This window comes from Pleurodeles waltl, chromosome 2_1 (genome assembly GCF_031143425.1).
Source record: "Pleurodeles waltl isolate 20211129_DDA chromosome 2_1, aPleWal1.hap1.20221129, whole genome shotgun sequence".
In the NCBI taxonomy this organism is placed as follows: Eukaryota; Metazoa; Chordata; class Amphibia; order Caudata; family Salamandridae; genus Pleurodeles; species Pleurodeles waltl.
Window position 1 is genome coordinate 103,468,822 of NC_090438.1, and position 23,494 is coordinate 103,492,315.

Genomic DNA, 23,494 nt, shown 5'->3' on the forward strand with positions numbered 1-23,494 from the left:
ATCCCATGTGCGGTAATACCTAAGATTGGCCATGGGCCATGTGGTATTGTGTAGCAAAAGGGTAGTTGGTGGTATTAGTACGGATAGCCCTAACGTGTTCTTGGATTCTCTCCTTCAGTGATCTAATAGTACTGCCAACATAAATACGGCTACATATACATATAAGGCAATAGACAACAAATTTAGTGTTGCAATTAATAAACTTGCGAATTTTGTATGAGGTCTTAGTGTTGTACTGAAAGCTGGCGATCTTGTCTTTTATGTAACAGCATATGTTGCAGTAGCCACACTTGTAGGAGCCATTAGGTGGTTTAGGTAATCATGTATCCATGATGTCAGGTGGAATGAAGCTGTGACACAAGGATTCCCTTGGTGTATGGCCTCTGCTATAGGTGATACTTGGTCTGCTGGTAAGATCCTTTTTAAGAGTGTTATCTGCTAGTAGAAAGGGTGCCCAGGGTTTGTGTAAGATCTTATAGATCTGTGGATTTAATGCGCTGTGTGCATTGAAGATAATTTATTGTATGTTTTGGGTGTAGTTAATAGATCTGATCGTTTCATATTTTTGATTCTGTCACTGGCTTTGTGTAAGATATTACGGTGGTAGCCCCTTTGTATGAAACGTTGTTTCATTTGATTAAGTTCTTCTAGGAAGACATTGTCCTCGCTACAATTACGTCTGATTCTCGTACTTTCACCAAAGGGGATAGCTCTAATTTGTGAAATGGGATGAGAACTATTTGTATGTAATAATGCATTGCAGGCTGTCGGTTTTCTATATAGTTCAGAGCAGATTTTGTTTTGCTTGATGTACAGAGTAAGGTCCAAAAAAGTTACTGATGTTGTGCGATGTTCACACGAGAAGTTGATATTATAAGTGTTGGTGTTCAAATGTTGGAAAAAACAGACCAAGGAGATTTGCGTCCCCAGACCAAAAAAGGAGTAAGTCGTCAATGAACCTCCCTCAGTAAGAAATGTGTCGTCAATTCCGGAGGGCATTTTTGCCAGAGATGTGTTTAAAAAAAAAACCTGTATAGATTTGCAAAAGAAGGTGAACGTTTTGTCCCCATGGCTACTCCTTGTATCTGACAGTACCATGTACCTTTATGTATAAAAATGTTGTTGTCCAAGACAGTTTCAATGAAGTCTGTCAACATGTTGGGAGTGTTCCAATAGGGTGGTATCCTGTGTTTCTAGGAAATGTTGTATGGCAACCATACCTTTTGTTCTGGGAATTCTAGTGTATAATGAAGTAACATCCAAGGTCACTAGAACGTGCCCCTCTGTCCATTCAAAATCACTGATCTTACACAATAGATCTTTAGTTTCTTTTATATATGCGGGAAAGTTGGTCACAAATGGTTGTAGGAAAATATCAATGTATTCCAATAGTTTTTCTGTCGGGGATCCTATCCCTGAAATAGTGGAAAGGCACCTAGCTTGTGTATTTTGGGAAGTACGTATATACATGGTGACGTAGGCCCGGGGTTGTATATGTAGCGATATTCCATGTCAGTAATGAGACATCTGTCCTTCCAGAATTTAAGTTTCTGGTGTATACAGTTGTTGACTTCCTTAAGAGGATTTTATGGAAGTTTCTGATATGCAAAAATATCAGTAAGTTTTCGATCTATTTCATTCAAATAGTCCAGCTTGTTCATGAGGACTATGTTACAGCCTTTATCATCTTCTTTAATAATGATATCATGTACTTTCGTGAGGGAGTATAGCGCCTCTCTTTCTTCTTTGATAATGCTGTGAATTTTGGTTTTGCGATCTGTGTGGTATTGATCTTCCAGTTGATGTAGGTCAGAGGTGACTCGTTTGTAAATAAAATGTCTATGACATTGTCAGTCGGTAAACAGGGTGTAAATTTGTAAGAGGTTTTGAGTCCACTATCTGCCCCCAAGTTAGATTCTATCTCAAGATCAACCATGATAACTGAGAGTGACAGAGAGAAGCCAGCGGCATGTTCTATTGAAAGTAAAGTTTGGATGTCTTTTATGGACATATTACTGGATATGGTGTGTTCAGATGTGTTTGATTCTGTTATTGTGTTTTTGCCTTGAAAGTATTTTAACAACTTACGTTTTCGTACAAACTTGTATAGACTCACATGCAATTGAGTCAAATTAGGCAATGATGTTGGAACAAAGCCCAATCCTTTGCTAAGAACTTTTATTTGTTGTCTGTTTAGTTCAAAGTTAGATAGATTTACGATTGATATTTCATTAGGTGCATCAACTGGACTCGGTGGGTTATTCATCAATATTTTTGGTTGCAAGACGTGGATCTTGTTGTAACCCCCTCTCATTCTTTATCTTGATGCTTCAACTCTCCTTTTTCCTCTCCTAATTGTCTTGCGTACAGTTCCTCTCTCTTGCGTGGTTGCTTTTGTCCCTTGTGGTACCTCTCTAGTTCTATTAAAAAAGGAGATTTGTGACAAGTTATATCAATTGGTTGTCGTGAAGAGTCACTGATCTCTCCACTTGGAATGCTGGAGGCACTCGATAGTTCTGTGTCACTAGCAGAAGCAGTTGATGGTATTTCAATATTGAGCTTATGATTGGACCCCTCATTTTTGACTGTTCTGATATTATCAAATTTGCGGGCAAATGTAAAAACTCAACAATTTTTGTAATCTGTATCACCCCTTCTTAGTTTGCATAATTTTTATCTTTGATGCACTCTTGATGCTTCTGAATAATGTCCTTGAGTATTCTAAAGTTTTTTTTCTTTTGCTTCTGGTAAGTTCATATCTCTGATCTCTTTTTCCAAGACAGATATGTCCTGTAAAAGTTTATCTCTTTTATTCTTGGCATCCCTAATGAGGATGTCCATCATCCCAAATGAGGATGTAACAAGAAGTTGTTCCCATTCCTTGAGGAGATCAGGACTTAGGTCCTCAAAGGAAGGGAATAGGATAATTCGTAACCCTCTGAGTGTTTGTTTGTTAATGTATTTTTGTAGGATGGTGTAGTCCCACCATCTAGAGAGTTCTTGTTTTTTCAAACGTTCCAATTTTATACATTTCATCTTTAAACCTTCTTGGTTCCTGTTCTGTGTAATGGTGGAAGAAGAATGGGTACTAGTCTGAAATATTTCCTTTAATAAAGCATCCCTGTTATCATCAAAGGTTGCCATATTATAATGATAGTCGCAACCAAACTAGTGTGTCCTGCTCTTGTGTATACGTGTGAGATACCCAATATTATAACCAAAAGGGAGTGCAGAACAGCATAAATTACATACAATACAAAAGGCAAGGTGGTTAATGCTATAGAGTTCGCACAACCAATTCAAATTTTGTAAACAGTTTGAAGAAAATTCTTGGCTTTTACAAAGGCAAGTAAGCGAGGGTGCCAGCCTGGTGTGACACCCAACCACCAAGGGTGTCAAAATGCTGATCGGGAGACCAATCAGACCTGTAAAATGTCAATGTAAACCAAGGCACACCAATGTAGTCCAGAAGTATTCATCCAAGTGGAGAAGAAAATTCAAAGTCCGAAAACACGTTATTGTTGCTGATCGAAGTTTATTCCTGTTAAACAATGGTACATCCAAAAACAGCCGACACGTGTTTCGTCATATTGACTTTCTCAAGGCTGCAGATCAAATAAACAGAAAAGAGGATGACAATAAGAATGTTGTAGATGGTAACAGGGGATTTTCATCATATACTGTAAAGGGTCAAAGCAGAGAGAAACTCTTGTGGTGATCACGCGAAATAATAGACTGGCTAGTATATCTGTGAGAAGTGGTTGATACTGAACAGCCTCAGTGTGGAGTGGAGACCAGAGAGAAGAAAAAAGGTCAAAGAGTACACCAATACAGTGTAATGGAATCATTAAACGTGCATATATTAGAAACCTTTGGGCTAGATTGTAAATGGTATCATACGTTTTGTTGTGATAGCCGTGAAAGGACCCCGAGTGCCGCACTATTCAATAATGAGATTAGACTATCAGTCACAGAAAGAGAGCAAACAAAATACCAAATGTATCAGTACAATGTTCCTTGGAGCAAAAACATCTTCAATGATCCTCTGAACTATAGAAGGCTAGATGAGATCCTTGGCTCTACAAGGAAGACATTCCTCTGGGCCTCTCTTCTACTACCAGTCACAGCAACAGAGCAGGCAAAGAATCTCAGTGTTTTGGTGGAAGAAAATACTATGTGGCTAGAGCATTCTTAATCCACTGTGGAACTAAAGACATTAGAGAAGCTTCTTGCTTCGCAAGGAACACAGTCCTGTGATTCACTGTTTAGATCTAAATGTCCAAATGTGTCCCACCTAAAATGATATACATGTTCATATTATCAGTAAATATCAACCTTGTTCAGGTTTTAATCAACAGTATGATAATAGTCTCCCTAAACTTCTGCCAACCCATCTGTCTTTTACATTTAATCAATAAAAAATGTGAAGAGAACAATCTGGATACACGTTATAAAATGGTAATAAAAAATACTTTCTCGGTGTGGCTCTCTCCAGGATATAGTAAAGACTGTAATTTAACAGAAAACTTCACTTATGTAACTAGAAGCAATTTCTGCCACAGAAATAAATGAGCAGTGACAACTTTTGTGGATACCATGTGTGAGCAACACCGAGGGAATTCTCAATTCAGAGTTTGTTAATTACATTTTTATTATCAATTATACCATTAATTAAAACAGATGTAATGAGTCCCCAACCTAACTGGATTGAAGTTTGTATATAAGGCTACAGTCATCAATATGTTTTGTAAATATTTGTATTCTTGTATCTTCACATGAGCTTTTATGTCTGTCCCAATCCTACGTGAACACCTCATTTTGAGTTATCAATGTAATACGCACCTGTTTCTTAATAATTACTGAACACATTTGAGGGCAAGAAGGCAGACGATACAAGTTGTCACTATAGTTCGAGGTACTAGATGAAGAAAGTAGCCCTGCCTGGTCAACAAAAACATAACCTATTCTAGAAAATCAAAACTAGTCTGGCTGTTGACAAGAGAACAAAAAATGTCAGGTAATGGAAACATTTACAGATAACAGCTGGATATGAACATTACCGAGAGCAATTTTAGGTAAGTGCTTTAAAAAAAAGCCCAAGGAAGCTATTGGAAACGATTGCATTTTCTTGCAAAAATAATGATTTATACATTGTACAAAACTAAGCATAAGTAACTTTCTAAGCAACCAAATTTAAACTTCAGTTCCTTAGAACAGGTCCCATACCTCCCATCTCCAGTTAGCAACAGATTTTTAAATAGATTTGCCATTTATTCCAAAGAGCTTTAATGCTTTTTGTAATACTTAAGAATAGTTCTATGATTTTCCCCTTAGTTTCCTCAAGATGTTTTCATACTACTTCTATACAATAAACCCATTCTCAAAATACAATTTTTTTTTAAAGAGGCGCAGACGACCTTATTGCTCTGCAAGTGCCCTAAACGTCACCATGGAGACGGGATTCCGTTCATAATCCCAAATTACTCTTTAAATCAGTGTGACATTTTGCATGAGTAATCTCCTTACACTTACGTCTTCACGTCAAACATTTTCTGTTGATCTGGGTGACCTGCTGGTTTGCTGCCGAGGGTACGCTTCCTTGCTTGAGACTGAAGGCATTTATTTGACCAATACTGTTTGAAGCACTGAAGGTAGAGCAGCGACTGAAACCTTAGCTCCTCTGTAAATCAGTAAAAACCAGGAAAGAACATGAGGAGATTGCTTACAAGCAAATTCATACTGGCTTTAAACTGAGAATAAACATGAGAGCTATGATGGGAAAGGCTACAAGCAACAGAACACACTGGGGTCTCACTGTAGACCAACACCTGAATGCTATAATTGTTGAACTGAATTGTTGTTCCACTCCTTGAATATACAATTTTAGCACAGTGTATTTAATCGGAATTGTCTCATTTTATCGCAGGTTAAAAAAAAAAGTCGCATTAACGCTGTAACGAGTTCCTTCTGGCTATTCTAATATTGAAAATCTACTTACCACCTTTCACTGTAGGGGGCAACTACTCAGCCCTTCATACTGCCAAAGTTCATACCCACAGACTAACACAAAATGCATAGAGCCTTTATTTTATATGACCACAAGGATGTACGCCACTGGATGTTGTGAGCAAAATAATACACTTGTATTGATACATTCCTCACAAATAGCATTTGACCCCCAAATTGTTTAAATTGGATCTTTTTTGAACATTTGAAATGAGTGAATAGTACAATAATAAATTACCATCGCTGCACATAACGAGTGGCTCCAAAAGCAGCCACGTTTGTTCCTTTTAGACTATGAGGAACTATCATGATAGTCACTGGATCATGCTGACTAGCAAGAAATTCAAGATTCAAAAACGATGTAGATAAGGCATGGTAAGTAGGAAACTAATTTTGGCCTGGCTACACCTGAAGAGTGGACAGTACGGGGAGAGAGGGGGATAAGGAAGCAGAAAGGAAGGTGATTAGCAGAGTTAAAGAAGGAGCTGTGAAGAGTGGAGGGCGAAAGAGAAGCAGGATACAGAGGGAGCAGTGCAAGAGCAGACAGGATATAATTTAGGGGACTTTTTTCTGGCGGTCTTTAGTGGCGTAAGCTTTGAAGCTGGTGCCGGAAATGGCTTTGTGCACAATGTGTTATTTACACAGCCTGTATCATAGATTAAAGCTCTGCCAAAAACAGTTCATAGCAGGAAAAACCTCAACACTGAAGCAGCTGAGACTGCATCTTTTACAGGGAGTCTAGACAAGAGTTACCTGTTCTGCAAGACTGAAAATTCAGACCTTTCCATCTTGTTCTGGTAGTACTGCTACTTTTAATCAAAGTCCCAAATCCTCAGGTCCACAACACATGTGCAGTAGCCAGTGGTCCATTGGAGGTCATCTAGGAAGGCAAGAGGGATTTTGGGGGGGGGGGGGGGGGCACAGGTGCCATCAGGAAGGATTCACTCCCTTTAGTCTTTCAGAACTACACTGGCAGTGCGCCCTGGAGCAAAACACTGGAATGCAGAAGTTCATGCTAGAGCTGGAGGTAGACCTTAAAGGAAGTTGTTTGTTCTTTTCAGGTTCAGGATTCCTTTCTTAAACTGGGTCAAGCAGGGTATTTTAAAGGGCAAACAAGTCAGTTATACCCAGTGTTTTATTTGTAGAAAAATACATGCTGGTACCCAAAGCTTTTCTCAGACGTCCGTCGCTGACACAGATGCACGGAGTAGCCAAGGCTGTATAGTCTGGAATTGACCTCATGCCTCTTTCATTAAGTGCCAAACACTCCCTACCTCTTTATCTTACTTCTGCAGGTTCCTGCTTTCTCCTTTTGTGATGGTTTTTCTGTCTCTCTCTTTCTCATTCTTTCCCCCTTGTGGGTTTTCCCTCCCTTACCAGAGGAAATCTCTGATGAGGAAACATAAGTGCCAATCGCCAAAAACGAGTGCCAGTGGGCCTCATTAGCAACCATCAGCTCCAATTACGCATTGGATATAAGTGGTGTTCCTTGCCAATCCTACTAAAATTTACAGGCTTACCGCTCACATAGTTGTGTCAAAGTGATGTTCTTCCTTTCCTTTGTATATGTACGGGACATCAAAACGACTCTAGCATTTTGTTTGTGTCTCTATACTCAGCACCCTCATCCCCACAGTTCAGCCGAATGAACTACATAAAAATATCCTCTACTGAGCCAATTCCTGAGCCGTGCCTCCTGATAAATTGTGCTCCAGTAAGTCTCCTTGGCCCTTTCTCTGACTGGGACGAGGCTGGTAGTACAGAATTCATTCATAGAGAAATGTCCCATCTTCACAGTACAAGGGTTTTTTTTTCCTTACCATAGACGGCATTGTGTAGCCAGGCAATTTAAGTGGCAACTAGAATGCAGAGCCAACGTAAGATGTGAATGTCTTGTTGTCATCCACCACAGACTTGTCTGAGACTTCTGGAATGCTCTGTAGACAAGCTCTGGCATCATATATTTTATTTTTCGAAACTTCTATGAAGGGCCAAAAGGTTTCCCACCATTATTTTACAAAGCCTACATAGAAATACTTGCTGGCCCTTTAACAAAGGTCTCTAACTACTTCTTAATTTACAACTCTAACGTCATGTGGAGGCATGCCGAAAGGAACCAAGAGATCATCTATGACAGCACCAATACAAGTATATCATAAGTCTGCATACCTTGAGATGTTATTAATCGAGGCACTAACTCACAAAAGAGGACAGATGATGGTGAGGAATCTGCAAGATTATATATCCACCAGCAACATTGTTACCAAATTTAAGTAACTTTCTTCTGATGCATATATTTACACACAAATTCCTCGCCTAACGAACTATTACCCAGCATCCTGCACATCCTTACTGAGCTCCAAAGTACAACACAACTCTTAACATTCATTCTAGTTTCACCAATCTACACAATATGGCCTTTGCTGGCTTTGGTTCAGCAGTGACGTTTCATAAAAGACTGTCACAAGAGTGACAATAGGAGAATGACTGCAGAATTATGGGAAGAACAGAGGAAAAATTAAAAATGGTCTTTCCCTTGCTAGATGTGAAGAAACCTTCGACACGGCGGCCTGACACTATCTTACTTTATTACAGGATTAAAAAGGGAAAAGTTCTGGTAATAGGCCAATTCAATCAATCTAATTACGTAGCAATGGTAGCAAAAAAAAAAATCTTTTGAAATCGGTACATCAAAAGAATTACCATAGTCTACAATTACAATAAGTTGCCCTTGCTTTCCAAAGATGTACTCTGTTTTATGACAGAGCTGGAAGAGTCTCTTCCCTGCACTCTTTGTGGAATTGATCCTATTTGCCAAGGTGGCTAGCTTCGAAAATAAATTATACCTAGCCCCGCAGGATGGGAATATTTCACTCCCAAAAAGAGAGTAGACCCCACTGAAGAACAATGCATTGCATGGAAAAAGGGAGCCACTAAATATCTAGGTATAATCTATCCCAGGAAGCCTCTGAAATGAATCAGAGCAATATTCCCGTCACACCTACAAACATGCAAAAACGTTTTTAGATGGGGGACGCTAGCAAAAACCTGCATGGGGACAATTATGACTGTGAAAATAAACTTCCTTCTGAGTTCACCGTACATGGTACAGATATTACTAATAGGATTTCCAAAAAAACGGAAATACATCAAAATGAAAACGTATAGAGCCCCCAAAGTTACAAAACATCTATTTTGTAGCAGAAGCAAGGAGGATTAAGATTTCCCAACATAAAGTATAAATATACAAGTCACTCAATTACGGCCAGTGTTAGAGTGCCATCATACGCAGAAAGTAAATCTTGGGCACAAGTAGGACAAAATTAGTCTACCATCCTGGGCCTGGGCCTCCTTCATTTATACCTCTCCTCCGAGAATAGAGGCAGCAGGTGGCAAGGAAAACTGGAGCACGTTCTCCTCCCTGGTAACCCCAGTCACACAAAACTCTGATTTCATGCCTGGGATCCCAGACTCAGGCTTTGGGAGCTGGAATCAGGAAAATGCACCCACACTAGGTGATTTGTTCCGGAGTGAACACTTGGCACATGAATGAATGAATGTTTAGGACTAACATGAGAAGATGACATCACTGGCCAACACAGCTCTTATAAAAGTACTTGTGGGAATTGTAAAAGATGCAAATAAAACTGATGCTTGCAAATTGGCAAATATGTCAACTATTTTCAGCCCTCTAACACCACATGCGCACCCTGCAACCATAACATAAGTATAGGTATGCAGTCAGTTCTGAGAAGTACCTGGGGATGGAGATACCCGAAGAGACATGAATTAAAATATGAGCAAGGGCAGCAAGATCTCGATATGTATACAACAGAGGGAAAGCGCCTACAAACTCATGACTAGGTGGTACCTAGCCCCAACAAGACTGAGGGCAATATCTGGAAGCCTAGACAGATGCTGGGAAAAACGGAGTAGTAAAGGTACATTCGTTCACAGATAGTGATCATGCAGACACACTAGCTGGAAGGAAATGTCACCACACAATTGAGCCATTGTAGGGATTTCCCTCTTACTTTGGTATCTAATTATTCTGTTTGGAGACCCAGGGGAAAATAGCATCTACCCCCTCACAACCCTAATTAAATAACCGATCACCCACTTATTACTTATAGTCAGGCTGGCAACAGTATACACCTGGAAACTCCAGACACCCACAGAGCACGCTCATGGTGGGAAAGGTACGGTACATATAGTCTACAGAGAAGGTGTCAGAATATTTAAACATCTGAGAAAGTCCGGCTGAACTCATGTCCAGGGAGGAGATCCAGTGTCTATGTCGGAGAACTTAAACCACTCTACTATGTGAAGTTTTTACATTTTCAGAGAGCTCGATGGAAGAAGAGCAACCTCATAGTAATATTAATGATGCTTTTGTAAGACTAACAGAGAGGGCGGATTTTATGAGAAGTGTAATACTCAAAGTTGTAGAAAAAGATAATGAAGGTTACACAATGTAAACGAAAACAATTAAGAGTACTCTATGGTATACTGAAATACTCTACTGAAATTACTGCAACTGTGAAAGGAAAACATTTTTTTTTTTAACTTCTATAAAAGGTATAATTGAAGTCAAATTCGCCTGTAGTCTTTTCATACTGGTTACATTAACACTGCATATTTGATTTTAGTAATACCTTCCTATCGAAATGTACACATTTAATGTTACATTACACTTTTTACAGTAGCCTGCTAGGAGAACCACACCAAGTCATGTGTTTATTTGTCGAAAGAGGTAAGACAAGTATATATTAGGGGTCTGAGAAACTTGCATTATTTGCACACAAAATTAACAGAAAAAGTATGTGAAATTATACGTCATTATGCAAAAACCACCTAGCACTCAAAAAATACCTATGTGGTCCGTCTGGGCAAAAAACAACTCCAATTTTTAATTTTAAGTTTATTTCCAGTCACTGGCATTCAAAACTCTGCTGCTCGGATCTGGATTTGTGGTAAAAAATAAAAATAAAAAAAAAGATCCAAACGGTCCAGTAGGGTAACAAAAAAAAAATCTACCTTAAATGTTTGTTGACTGCTGCCGTTAGAGGAACTGCTGCTCGCCTTCAAAACACTGGCGCTGGTGTTCGGATTCTCAGTTTCCTGCGCTTGGGTAAATGTTTGCTGACTGCCCTCGTTAAAGGAGTTGTCGCTCACACTAAAACACTGCCACTTGTGCTAAAAAATTACCTGAACAGTACATCTTGCGTTAGAATTTCCCCCCGTACAGGAGTCTTATTGCACAACGTGGCGTAATGGCGTAATCTCTGCAATTTTGCGAAATTTCAGTAAAATTTAGCCCAATCCTGGAACTTCATTCTACTTCCCACATGCGTACTTTTTACAACAGTAAAAGGGTTCCCTACTGAGACAGTTGCTTTACTTAAATGTCAGTTAGTGCACTTGGGAGTAAAACAGTTTTAAATAAAGCTCATGTCGCAGGACTTACATAGCAGTACACAGCTTTACCAGATGTCCAAAGCAAATAAAGGGGGAGAAGATGGCAAAAAGGGACTTCTTTACACAACGGTTCTCCTACACCCCTGCATGGCTACCGTGAACACACCTGAAGGGGCTAGTTGAGTGCTGTTCTAACAGCAGTCATGGATCATTAGCGGGTGAGCCTCGAGCTCAACTGAGTACTTTGTGCATGAACCTGGCCATCATGTGTTCCCGGGTGCAGTGAGGGGGGCTGTGAATCTCAGCCATGCATACCACGTCTCACACTGATCCGCGTCCACTGCAAACATCTGTTTCCCCCTTGCCTTCTTGATTCATTTTAATATAAATTAATATAAAAGAAACCTTTAAAGCTTAAGTATATTTTAGTATTAAATATATGTCTCTTCGGAAGAATTAGTTTTACTACACCACGTATTTGATTGACTGACAGAATTACACTATGGGTAAAGTAAAAGTGAGTCATTATCTCATCGCAAACTGTTCTGTTACTGCGTTAATCCGAACAGAAACACCACCCATAACAGTCATTACACCAGAGAAAGAAAAAAAATAATACGTGAGCTTATTCTGTAATTATCTACATGAGGGTTACATTTTTCTTCCATTAATGAATCATTTTACTAACTTGCATGTATTATGAATTGCTTCTCTAAATGTGGTCCCTTGAAAAGGCCTCAGTGCTTGTGTGTAACAGTGTTTTTAAAATGTTTTCCTGAAATAAGGTTTAGATTGCTAAAAGCCCCAGTTCAGGTCACGTACCAGTGATGTTTATGACCCAACACTTTGGCTAAGAATCTGGCGTCAAAACTAAACCCGAGATGGATGATGGACGGTGTTAGATTGTATTGTTATTAAGCATCGTAATGCATGTCTTCATACCTTACTGCTCTGACTTTAAGTAGGATAAAAGTGTAGAATGTTGTTGTAGGAATTCCATGGGAGAGGCATAACAGGACAGTTGATGGATGTGGAGACGGCAGGTCAGGGGTAGCTCCTACTAGCTTAATAAACTACCTAAATTATACAGAAGCGTGGATTTCGTTCCTTAAAAGTGGCGACGAGGATGGGATACACTTCGGGAGTGCGGTTTTGAAGGTGAACTTGTGTCTATCTGGAAAAGGACCCTGTGAACCCTTATACCATTTTCGTGCTTAAGAAGTCTTTAATAGTGCTGATGATTAGATGGGCAGTGACTTAATTTCATCAGCAGGAGGCACCTGGGATTTTGGATGCGGACAAGGCAGACGTGCGAGCTGAAAACGAGGCAATCTGCGTCCTGCACCAGTGTGTGTTGTGCGATGATTCTCGCGGAAAGAGGCTTAGCCAGTGCGCTCTACGAATAAGCGGTACAGTGTACTGATTTAAGAACTTCACCATTTGTTTTAACTTTGGATGTTTAATTGGTGGATTTCTGGTCATATTAAGAAGCCACAACTGGATTATAGTATGTCATCTGTTAAACTGACTGTGGGTGTCAGGAGGCTCTTGCACTAATACTACAAACTATTAGCGTGGAACTGCTTGCGCGGAAGAACGTGCAATTCTACTGAGGAGTGAGCTCGCACAGGCCTGCGCGGACAGAGAGCGGCACTCAGCGGCATTATATACAGGGCCACTGGAATTATGTGATGGTGCGGCCGCAGCGATTGTCACATAATTATAGATTTGCATCATAATACATCATCTGCCACATAATCTTCAGATTTTAACCCCAAAAATTTTTTCTAGCTCAAATGGTTCAAAAGTTACTAAAAATGCAGCAACACCTTTGTTTGCAGGAAGGCCTTGGACTGGACACCTTTCAGTAACTTATTGCTATATTTCATTGTTAAATTGGTACTAATGATGTGCAACCAATGCTAATAGTGTTATTAGGTTTAATAAGCATTTGCAAAGCAATGGGTCTCGCGTTTGCTTGAGTTTGAGCTATTAGCGTTGTAAATTCCTAACTGGACTTTTCTTGCCACATAAAGTGAAAATGAAAAGTAAACCGTTGACATAAGCAAGACAGTTCAAAGTGCCACAGCCGCCGTGAGCATACAGGAGAGACAGAAATAAAATAAGTTCGCTCACAGTCAAACGTATCAGCAAACATGCAATTATCCATGTAAAAGGGTGAAAACTGCCCCAAGGAGGGACAAACGTAAAGCATTTACCAATGATAATGAATTTTTGAAAGGCAAGCCCATGAACGAGTGATCGTGATGGGGGTAAGGTGGGCCGGGTAAAAGTCCACAGATAGATTACAAAACATCAGAGCACTTGCGCTTGACCTAAAAATGATGAATGAAGTAATACTATTACAAAATGTGCCACCTTATGCCGCATAATATGCCTTTCCTTGCCCCGTAATTTACTCAACCCTGCCTTATAATTTGGCCCTCTCCTGCCGCATAATTCCAGTGGCCCTGACTATATGAGGCGCTGTGCTGCAGCGTGCATGCACATCATTGCATGTCAATGGAATGCTTACCAGAATGTTGTAGGTTGTACTAGGAACCGTTCACATGAAGTGAGCAGAAAGTGCAAGTGTGTGGAAAAGAAGAAAGAGTGGGTGGAAATTGTAGAGGCAGGAGAGAAACGATTAGAAAGAGCAACAGAAGGAGAGGAAAAGGCTTTCCTTCACTGTAGTGCAAGCACTAGGGAGGAGGAAAGACCCAAAATACATGAGGTAAGAGAAGCAAATGCCTGTAGGCTGTAGGATAATTGTCAATGTTTGAAGCCAATGGCTGAAACTGGAAGAACAAAATAAGACAATGGTTGATGTGAGCTGACCCAAAGGCCATTTTTGTCCCTAAGTAACTCGATATTAATATGCAAACTAGGGGCTCTGGTGTATAGTCAACATTGTAATTCTTCCAGCTAAGGTATTCATGGCAATGCTTTATAGCAGCCTTTCTGGGATGCCTTCAGTTCATATAGCATTAATAACACCAAAGCATCAAGAGCAACCAGTAGATGTAACGTGGAAATGTAGTAATAACAAAAGAAATCAAAGCAAGCTGGTGGTAGAGGTTCTAGTGTAAAAAAATCCAAACCACCCAAAAAATTTCTGTCCTCCAAAATCACGTAAAGCGATGGGTAAACGGAGTTTCCAGGACCAAGTGAAGTGCCATTTCTGGGCAACCAGGCCCATACGTACGAGGTGACTATTGCTTTACGTGATTTTGGAGGACATATAGGAGGCACTGGGACACAGGGGGCTAGTGAGTAACCATGGTGTTATCTTTGGGAAGCCTGGTCTGTATCCACTACGTGATCAACGCTGGGAAGGGATTTGAGGACATGTAGAAGGCATTGACATAATTGAAGACAAGAGAATTCCTTTGCCCTGAAAAAGTCCTCTTAAGGGACGAAACGCATTGGCTATTTTCGATTTAAATGTGTGGAGATTTTAAGAAGAGGAAATAAAAACAAGATTTGGACAACAGGCATATGTGATTGGGACTTTTAAGGTGTTATTTTTTGTGTGGTGCACCTCTTTTCTTCTTCATTGTTTAAGGCCCTCTTTTGGCTTCCATTTGGCAGCGGGTGTTGTAGTGAGTGCACACGAGTACAAAATCATAGAAGGTTAAGGGTTTATAATTCCAGGAACACAGGTTTGGTGTGGTATTTGGAGATCTGCTGCCCTTTCTTTATTATTCTGAGTGCAAAGAAAAGAAAGGTACGGTATAGCCATCCACTGCGATTGGTAGTAAAGTGAGAGACACTTCTCCTCACTGGAAGATGGTGGCATAAGAGGAGGCGGGGTCAAAGGGGCTCTGAGGCCGCAGAACTATGGGCTAGAACGGCTGCTGTTTAAGACGGTGTCCACTAGGTCCACCTATGACCTAAAAGGAGAGATACATTTACTGAAACAGCTGCAGCAACTGAAAAGGTTCTCAGTCTGGTGTACCCTGCAGTTGCCTTCATATTTTCTGTATTATTGGTGGAATTGCCTCGCCGGGAAGGATAGGCCAAAGCAAGCAAGCTGTACTTGACATGTTCCAGGAAGGAGTCCGCATTCTCACTGAAACGCTGATTGGGACGGAAAAGGAATGTTCATGAGTATGTCTTGGACATCTCCGGAGAAGCCTGTAAAGAGCATCCAAGCATGACTGTGTAGGACATCAGCCATGTCAAAGGATCAAGTCATGGTGCCTGAAAAAACCTAAGCTGCCCTTCAAGATTTGTTTGTAAGTGTCCAAACAAACATTGAGAAGATCAGAAAAGTGTTTTTTCAGTTTCAGTTTGCCGGTTCCCACAAGGCATGGGCACAACACCATAGAAACCATACTGCACTTGCAGTTCAAAGGGTAAGGCTGCCAGAAGGTAAATCTTTTTGTCCTACAGAGCCTAGCCTTTTAGACTCTTGGGGTGGAGGGTCCATTGGAAAGGCATTTTGGTAGAATTTTGCAGAGGAGACTTGGACCATCAGACTTTGCTGTGACAAGAACTTGAGATCACATGGGGCAAGTCAGTGTTGTCTAACTAGTCCCCCTGTAGACAGCTGAACCTGAGAAATGTTTTACCAAGCAACTAGGACAGGCTTAAACAATAACTCATTCAAAGATATCAGAGGCTACAAAGCTGTGAGGAAGGCCAGCAGATTTCTGCCAAAATGTTAGATTTTGTCTTTGCAGAGGGCAAGGTCAAGTCCAATGTATCTGCTGCTTATTGTACCACCATAGTGACTAAAGAGACTTTTTCGAAAGAGAGCCAGAGATGTATGGGATATCTCCTTCTGGGGAAGCATCCAAAACTTTGTACTTTCAGGCAGAGGCCAGCATCACTGTTGTGGGACAGGAGATAATCAGCTTCTGAGTTATTATCCTCTATACAGAGTAATCATCACCTGGTACATAACGTGTCCTTTCCAACTGAATAGGATTTTATTCAATATGCTGGATGGTAAGTATTTTTTATCCAAATGTCTTCTCTGAACACAGCACATAAAAGGGAATTAATTACTGCAGTCTATGTATTGCAAACAAAGCCCTGTATCAAAATTTACTCCAGTCCCCTCAATGGCTCATACTTCCCATTTCAGTTTCTGATGACTCGATCAATTGAACTAAACCCACGTGACTCTTGGTCTCTCCCCTCTGTCTCTAAAAATTGGCAGGGAATTTCTTCATGTGAAACACAGAGGTTTTCCAAGAAATGATCAGTCCTGTTCCAAGTCCGCACCCTCCCTATACATTCTCCACACTTGCCTGGCCACAGTGAGGTTTCCAGATAAGGAATGGCTCTGTTCCCAGTCTGCATCCTCACCTGACTTTGATAAAGATTGGTTTCTCCTCCACTTTTTCTCCTTTTCCCTTCCTCCTCTTTCTAGGTATTCATTGCTCGATACCTCCGCTTTTCCCCAAATCATCTCCTCCCTTTGGTTCTATTGTTTCGTGCAACTTTGCGCTCTTCCACTTACAACATTAACTCGCTGCCCTCACGGGGAAGTTATGGCTTTTCCAGTGTTCCTCTGCAGTGCCTATTATTTTGGCTTCCTTGCAGGTAAGAAATACTGCAAATCGCTGCCCCTGCATTTCTCTGCCCTTCATGTTGTCCCGGAATTATGCTCTCAGTTTCCTCCTCGTCTTCACTTCGCCAAAACACCGTTGTCTGATTGGGGCTCCCGTTCCACTCCTCTGGAGTTACACTACTAACTACAGGAGCCTCGGCCTTTTCGGAAAGCACCTGTTGTTGAGGTGGTTCTTTGGGTATATGCTCTCACACAACTCTTTACAATGGCCATAAACATTATCAGACATAAAAAAAAAGAGCATCAGAGTTGGACTTAACAGTTCTTCCATGTGGGCAACCTTCTTGGCCTTGCTCATCAAAACAGACTTTGATTTTCTCGTTTGCTACCTGGATTAATTCAGCAGACTTCAAAAGCTTCAAGCGCAGCTCCGAAGTTGGTGTTTTGCGTGGCAACGCACGCACTGAGACAGTGGCTCGGAAGGCACTGACTTCTTTGGAGGCTCTGAAGCCAGAACATGTTTAAGTGCTGAGCTGCTTTCTGATGGGATCAGGCTCATCCTTGGGGATTGGACTAAAGGGAAATTGAATGATCCTAAAGAGATCCAGCATGGCTAGCTGGAAGCCTCAACCTGTGCAGCGTCAGCTAATTGGAGTTAAAAATGCTGGCTCCTTATTTTTCACAGCCAGCATGGGCTCCCACAACAAAGAAGTCGTCCATATCAGGGGCTGGTGTAGGGACTCCAACGGTTCAGAGGTTTCCTGAAGAAGAGGATGCGTCCTTCCAATGGAGCTTTTTGTGAGATAATCTCTACGGAGAACATTCCATCACTGGTGACTTACCTGAAGGTGAAGGGTCCCACTTTGACTTATCCCTTCTGGCACTGCCCACAAATAGCTTAGCCTCCTTATCCCCGATAGTCTTTAGTTGCCTTAAATAGGAGACACTTGATATAATCACTGTTGAAAAGCTGAGGAATTTAGTTGAAGCACTGAGAAAAGCTCTAGGCCTGCATCGATGAAGCGCTTATATTCTTAATTGCCGTCGCAGCCAGGGCAGAGAAGTCCCGGCTGAAGCCGAAAAGCGCCGCCTGGCGAAGCAGGAGACCTATTACTGGGGAAGAAGTCTCTGGATGTCTAGCCCCTGTGGACGTTCATAGGGTGAGGACGCTGCAGGAAGATATATTCATCAGAACTCATTTTGCCTGATTTACCTTATTTCTTCTGCAGCTCGAAGCATGAATTGTAAGCGGGTGAATCGCAGTGTTGCATTCCATTGTCCCACTTAAGCTACAGATGTAAGTGGAATGGCAGATCTATAAAAAGACACGTGCTGTGCTCCCAGAGAGAAGGAGCACTGACAAGTTCATCTTGGCTGTCTAAAACTGTCACTGCGACAGAGTTATCCAACTTACTAAGCAAACATATATGACTTGCATCAGTAACCTCATTTGCATATGTTCACACTGCTTTCTCCACAAATGCTCAAGCCTTTATGAGCAAGGTTTTATGAAGGCTCTCTCACAAATCTAATTTTGTCTTTATGCTGCAGCTAATTGTTTCCTGGGCAACCAGTGCTCTTTGCCCAAGCAGAACAACAAATCGGGAGGATTCTCGATCACAGTGCCCTGCCCACAGCACGCAATGCAAAGGATGCTGTGTGACCAAGGAACGGAGAATCGCTAGCGTTAGTGCTCGTTTGGTACTAAACCCAGCCTGCTCTCTTTCCAAGCGAGCAGTGCGTGCCTCCGGTCGGTTCTTTTAGTAGCAGCCTCCTTAAGGGGCTGCTGAAGTATCGTGTTCTAGTTCCTTGTGCAAGCATTTGGACATTCTTGGTTTCGGTGCTGACTACTGGCCTTGTTGAGAGAACTGTGTAGCTTTGCTAACACAGGAAGCATATATTTATTAGCAATCAGAAAAAAATACAACTACGAGAAGTCAATTCAAAAGGAAAGTGACTCAAATCAAACCTGTGTTTGCTGGCTGGCATGAAGGGATGAATTGCCTACTCAGATGTACCAACTCCCAATGTGGGTATCACAACATTTGCCTCTAGTTGCCACTTCTATGCCACTGTGTAATCTCCATCACTAGAGAAGAGCACTAAACTACACGTACGGCCATGGTTCCGTGACAGCTGCCAATAATGAAAGTCTAAAAACGCAAATATGGTAAGACACAAAGTCATACTGAGCACATCAAGTTGAAACTAATCTAATGCCCTCCTACCGGTTGTGTAAAACATTATTCTGGCTTGCTTTGGCTACAATGAGAAAAAGCAAATACATCGCTTAAATCCGTAAGGCACAGTGAAGCAGGGTCACTCAATAACACAAATGTGCTGGAATTCAACATACCACAAGCAATAAGAATAAGAATCATTCGAGTTCAAGGTGGCAATCATTTTGCTGGATCTAAGTGCTTCCTTTGACACTGTTTCCCATGATAAACGTCTAGCAGACTGGAGGACTGTGAATCAGAGGACAGGCATTTAACTGGCTCATTTTTCTTTCAAGTTTTTAAGAAGGCCTCAATTATTCCCATGGAGTGCAAAGTCTCGGTGAGCCCTACACGGTTTCATATTGAAGTACATCCCTTGGCAGACAGCGTACAATCTTTTGGCTTCACACTCATTTCCTATGCAGTTTGTCATCTCTTTATCCCCAGACCAAGCGACGAAGTCCAGCCAGCTGAGATATTGTCTGCCCTCAGAAGCAAGCTGGATAGATGGATCATGTCTCCAGTGAAATGAGAAAAAACGGTAGTTATAGCGGTAGGGAACAACCCAAATATTGTACACCACCTTAGGATCATTTCCACACCCTAAAGCCTTGACTAATAATCTGGGGGTGTGGTTCAATTATATGTTTTCTTTTGATCCTCATATTCGAAAATTAACCACATGCTGTTTGGGTATGCCGAGATCCTTAAGGAAAATTTTTGGACTCTTTCTAAAGCAACACAAAAGGATGATGGACGGAGTGCTGAACAATGCAAACACTCACCACCAGGCAACTTTAGCAACACAAAAGGATTTTGTTTTGTGATGTTGCTTTGTGCGCCCTAAGTGGCAGGGGTATGCCTAAACTGGGGTGACGTGGCGAGCAAAATAACGATGGATTAAACCCAGATCTGTGACTGGGGGTGAGTGATTGAAAAGTTTCAACACTCCGTCCATCATTTTCTTTTCTTTTGTGATGTTGCTTTGTGTGCCCTAAGTGGCAGAAGTATGCCCAGACGTGGGTCCCTTGCTCGCTGCGCCACTGGATTCAAGCTAGCCTGGCTGATGAAGGGTGATACCCTGAAACCGGTCCCAGGATGCTTGTTTCCTGTCCAGGGTGGACCTGGCCTAGCAGTTCGGGCTGGACTGTTCCCATGGGGAACAGGGTCAAGACTGATTTGCATTTGGCTGGGTCCAAACTGGGTTGACATGGCGAGCAAAATAACGATGGGTTAAACCCAGATCTGTGACTGGGGTGAGTGTTTGAAAAGTTTCAACACTCCGTCCATCATTTTATTTTGTGATGTTTCTCTTTCTAAAGCACACAGAAAATTGTAGTGCGGGTGCAAATTATACTGTGGCTGGACGATGGAAATAGTCTCAATTTAGGGATTACCACAAAATCTTGAATAGGCTACAGATCATTCAAAACACAGTTGGCCGGCTACTATTTCACATTCCCAAGAGACAACTGTTTTTTGGTCACCTCTTCTGTCTTCAAGGGCCTCTGCCTGGTATACAAATTTAATTTATAGCTTTGTTTTGCTTTCCATCCTTTGCAAGACCTTAGACGAGGCTACCTTTGGCATTTTGTCAAACCATAGATGATCTCAAGACAATTAAGATCTTCAAATGGCAAGTCACACAGTGTGTCCAGACGTGGATCCTGTGCACACTGTGTCACTGGAACCAAACAATACTTGGCAGGTGAGCCCTAACTAGGGGGAAACCGGTCCTGGGTTGCTTTTATTCCGATTCAGGGAGAATCTGGCTTGGCAGTTCTAACTAGACTGGTGCCACTGGAGCAGGGTCTAAACTGATTTGAACCTATCTGGGTCCAAACTGAGGTGGCATGGTATGCAAAATAACAATTGATTCGGATGAAGCCGGGGTAATTATCAGTGGCTGAGATTATTTCAAGCGTTCTATCCATCACTCTTTGTATACTGATGTAAGAAGGATCACATCAAGTTTGAGGGTGATTATATTTCAAAATTTTCAGAACGTCAGCACTTACCCTCAATAAACGAAGGGGCTTTAAAGATGTTAAGATTCAGTTATGGAATGAGAAGCTTCCTTACTGATGAGGTTTTCCAATTTGCCTGATCTTTACCCTAATGGAAAGCAGTACTCAGACAAGACATGTGAGGAAGAAAGAAAAGTTGAACACCTAGGTACGTTTGACCCTCCACTACAGAGAAACAAACAAGCTCAGGGGATGGCAGAGACAGCGTACAAACTGAGGGACAAGGAAGGATCAACAACGAAGGAGTTTGAGACAAAAGGAACTGGGACAGGCTTGATCAGAAGAAGGCCTCTGTACTTGATACATTTAGCAAATATCAACCACAGTTTTACTGCTTGAACGTCACTGTCACTTAGGAGCCCCTCTGTTTTGGAGGTCTGCTGTATCCTATATAGTTGACACTTAGCATAAAAGGGTTTAATGGTAATAAGTGGAGATAGGATCATGTAACAAGGCAATATATACATTCACACTGGTGGCAGGGATGACACGGGCCCTGCAATTGATCCAGGTTGGTTTCAGTTTAGGGGCTAATGAGGTGAATATAATTGCTTGGAATGTCTGTTCTGTTTCTTGACTATAGTTGTCTTTATGATAGGCCCTTACAAAGATACACAGGTTCAGGTTAAAAAGTACCTTTCAGGAATGCTACATCAATACATTCAGGAAGTGGGGGTCCCTGCAAACTGTTGGCTATGAGGTGGGAGCACTAAATCAATTATGGCCTAACATTACTGCTCCAATAGATCCTTACACTCAGTGCCCAAGGCTTGAACTCTTCAATCGACAGGAAGGCCTCATACGATGATTTGTCCTAAAAGAAGTTTCAAAAACACTCTAGCAGGAGAACCCTATGGTGAGATCAGACAGCTCACGATTGAGGTCACCACAAAATCCATTCCAAATTCACTATTCAGCTCCCCCAAGTCTAAAGGATTCTTGATTATCTTTAATACAATTATAAAATTAAAACTGGAGGAAACATATTGAGATAGGGAGTGACAGTTTTGTGGGTAAGGGACTGACTGGAAGGAAGAACGACTTGCTAATTTTCTGAGCGCATCTTGGAGGTGCTAAAGTAAATAAACGTGTCTCAATTTTGATTGACTGATCGTTAATTAAATAAATGTATTACAAAAAAATGGAATGAGTGCGATTTCAAATTAGTAATCTGTTAGTCAGTCTCCACGTGCAACTTCAATCTCTGCGTTATTCTACCAACTGTGGGCCAGGTGTACATAGGTTTTTTTGTGTTTGCAAATAACCCAATTCGCAGAATCGGGCCGTTTGTGAACGCAAAAAAGCCTTTTTTCATGTACAAACCCTATTTTGCTATTCGGTAACCTATTACCGAATTGCAAAATAGGGATTGACATTCAGTATTAGAAAGGGGCGTGTTAAGGGAGCCCCTTCCTAATAGCGACTCACAGTGGGATGTAAGAATATTTTGTGACCGAAATGACCCTGAAAAATATTTGCAGTTTACCACCAACTTCAAGTTGGTGGTAATCCATTTGCAAATGGGAAGCAGTCCCCAAGGGACCCCTTCCTCTTTTTGAATGTGGGTGTAAACATTTTTAAGAGCAGACACTGGTTCCACGGACCACTGCCTACTCTGAAAAAACTAAAGGAAAACTTTTCAGGTTTCTTTTTGAAAGGCATTCTGTTTTTCTTTAAGGAAAATTGGCTGCATTTTTTAAAAATCTTTATTTAAAAAGCAATCACAGACATGGTGTTCTGCTGACCCCAGCAGGCCACCATCCCTGGATTTTTGGCCATTTCCAATTTGCAACCCACTGGGAACCGCTAAATGTGCCTGAGACACAAGTACAAAGCTACATACATCTGGCCCTATATTTCTACAGCTCTCGTGTAGAGCTAAAGTAACTTAAGAAGCTAGCACTAAATATCCATGGTGATGTTTAAGATATAGCGCAGAAGGGAGCTGTGTGTAAAGGATTCTCGAAGTTGAATTCCCTTCCTGTACCAATGGTTTGGGGCCCCTCTGACTCTGCCTGTGACAGGGAAGGAAAGGTCACCCCCCAGTACAGCCATTTTGGTCCCCTACCTAAATGCCAAACTCCCGGAATGCAGCAAATGCAACGGCCAATCAAACAGCCGCACCAGCCCGAAGCTACCAATCACTGTCCTGCATTCAAGGCCCGTGTGCGACGCAACCTTCAGTCGTCTGACGCAGTTTAAACGACGCGCATTTCTGGCACTTCCGCCCGCTCTCGCTATCCACCGGTAGAGGTTTTCCGCTCAGAGCAGATTATTCATTTATTTGTGTGATACGCGATAGA

The 23,494-nt window shown here is 41.5% G+C and overlaps 1 protein-coding gene across 6 annotated transcripts in view; it reads right to left on the reverse strand.

Annotated features, from left to right (window-relative positions):
• Nucleotides 1-23,494, reverse strand: part of NEXMIF (neurite extension and migration factor) — an 801,617-nt gene that overhangs the window by 228,392 nt on the left and 549,731 nt on the right. For 5 of the 6 annotated variants that reach the window (XM_069210943.1, XM_069210949.1, XM_069210965.1 and 2 more), the window contains one exon: nt 5,533-5,680. The exons of the other annotated variant lie outside the window; for it this stretch is intronic. In XM_069210943.1, coding sequence (XP_069067044.1) covers nt 5,533-5,549 — 17 coding nt within the window. In that variant the 5' untranslated portion in view covers nt 5,550-5,680. The remainder of the gene's footprint in view (nt 1-5,532; nt 5,681-23,494) is intronic. 6 annotated transcript variants of the gene reach the window in all.